Source organism: Gadus morhua, chromosome 20 (genome assembly GCF_902167405.1).
Source record: "Gadus morhua chromosome 20, gadMor3.0, whole genome shotgun sequence".
In the NCBI taxonomy this organism is placed as follows: Eukaryota; Metazoa; Chordata; class Actinopteri; order Gadiformes; family Gadidae; genus Gadus; species Gadus morhua.
The window spans coordinates 442501-443938 of NC_044067.1; the positions used below are offsets into that span (position 1 = coordinate 442501).

Genomic DNA, 1438 nt, shown 5'->3' on the forward strand with positions numbered 1-1438 from the left:
GAAGAATCCTACGGAAAGTTTGGAGCGGCGGCGCTGAGCGAGCAGAGCGAGGAGCGCCGGCCGCCCCCGTCCCACGCCTCCCGCCACGCGGCCGCCGAGCAGCTGAAGTGCAGCGACGCCGGGCTGGTCGCCGTGGTGACCAGCGAGGTGCTGCAGCAGGGCCCCGGGGTGGACTGGGGCGACGTCGCGGGTCTGGACACGGCCAAGGCCGCCATCAAGGACCAGGTCCTGTGGCCCGCTCTGCGGCCGGACCTGTTCAGCGGCCGGTCCCCGTTACCCCGCAGCCTGCTCCTGTTCGGGCCCCGGGGCACGGGCCGGAGCCTGCTGGCCCGCTGCATGGCCCAGCAGCTGGGGGCCGTCTTCCTGCGGCTCAACGGCGCCGCCCTGGTGACCAAGTGGCTGGGCGAGGGGGACCAGATCCTGCAGGCGTCCTTCCTGGTGGCGCGCTGTCGCCAGCCGGCGGTGGTCTTCATCAGCGAGGTGGACCTGCTGCTCTGCGGCCCGCGGCCCGACGACGGCTCCCCGGGCCGGCTGCAGAGCGAGCTCCTCCTGCAGCTGGACGGCGTCCTGAGCTCGCCAGCGGACCGCGTCCTGGTGGTCTGCTCCTCCAACAAGCCGGAGCAGATCCCAGAGTCCCTGAGGAGGTACTTCACCAGGCGCCTCCTCGTCCCGCTGCCCGACAGCGCAGCACGCCACCAGATCATCGGCCAGCTGCTGGCGCCCCACGGCTACTGCCTCAGCGAGGAGGAGCGGGCGCTGCTGGTCCAGAGGACCGAGGGCTTCTCGGGGCAGGACGTGGCCCAGCTGGGGCAGGAGGCCGTGCTGGGCTGTCTGCACGGCCTGCCGGCCTCCGACGCCTCCACGCTGCACCCCGGCCAGATGAGGCCCGTTTCCTACCAAGACTTCGACAATGTATTTTGTAAATTCCAACCGAGCGTATCACAAAAAGACCTGGACAAGTACACCGAGTGGAACAAAGCGTTTGGCTGCAGTCAATGAAACACCAGGAGACTAACATGGCACAATTTGTGTCGATCGCTCCTAAAATGACGGTTAGTGTTTTTTTGTTTGTGGATTGTCATTGAGATAAGAAAATTATGAATTTATGACTCTGAAAGAATCTTGTCTAAAAAATCAGAGAGAAGGGCGTGTACTGGCACTGAGATGAGCATGACAGATTCAATTCTATTAAGGTCATGTTTTTGTTTTCTTGGAATTATATATATATATATATATATATATATATATATATATATATATATATATATATATATATATATATATGTATATATACATATTTGTACATATATATATGTGTATATATATATATTTATATATATATATGTGAATATATATATATGTGTATGTGTATATATATTGTTCTGGTGTGGTCCATTTAGTTACATCAAGTGCCTGAGGTGCTGCTCCAATTTGTAAC

General features: G+C 56.5%; 1 protein-coding gene across 1 annotated transcript in view; it reads left to right on the forward strand.

Annotated features, from left to right (window-relative positions):
• Positions 1-1203, forward strand: part of fign (fidgetin) — a 23110-nt gene extending 21907 nt beyond the window's left edge. Inside the window, exon 3 of the mRNA XM_030343962.1 lies at positions 1-1203. This exon is cut by the window's left edge and continues 1076 nt beyond it. Within this exon, the coding sequence (XP_030199822.1) occupies positions 1-999 (999 nt within the window). The 3' untranslated portion in view covers positions 1000-1203.
• The last annotated feature ends 235 nt before the right edge of the window (positions 1204-1438 follow it).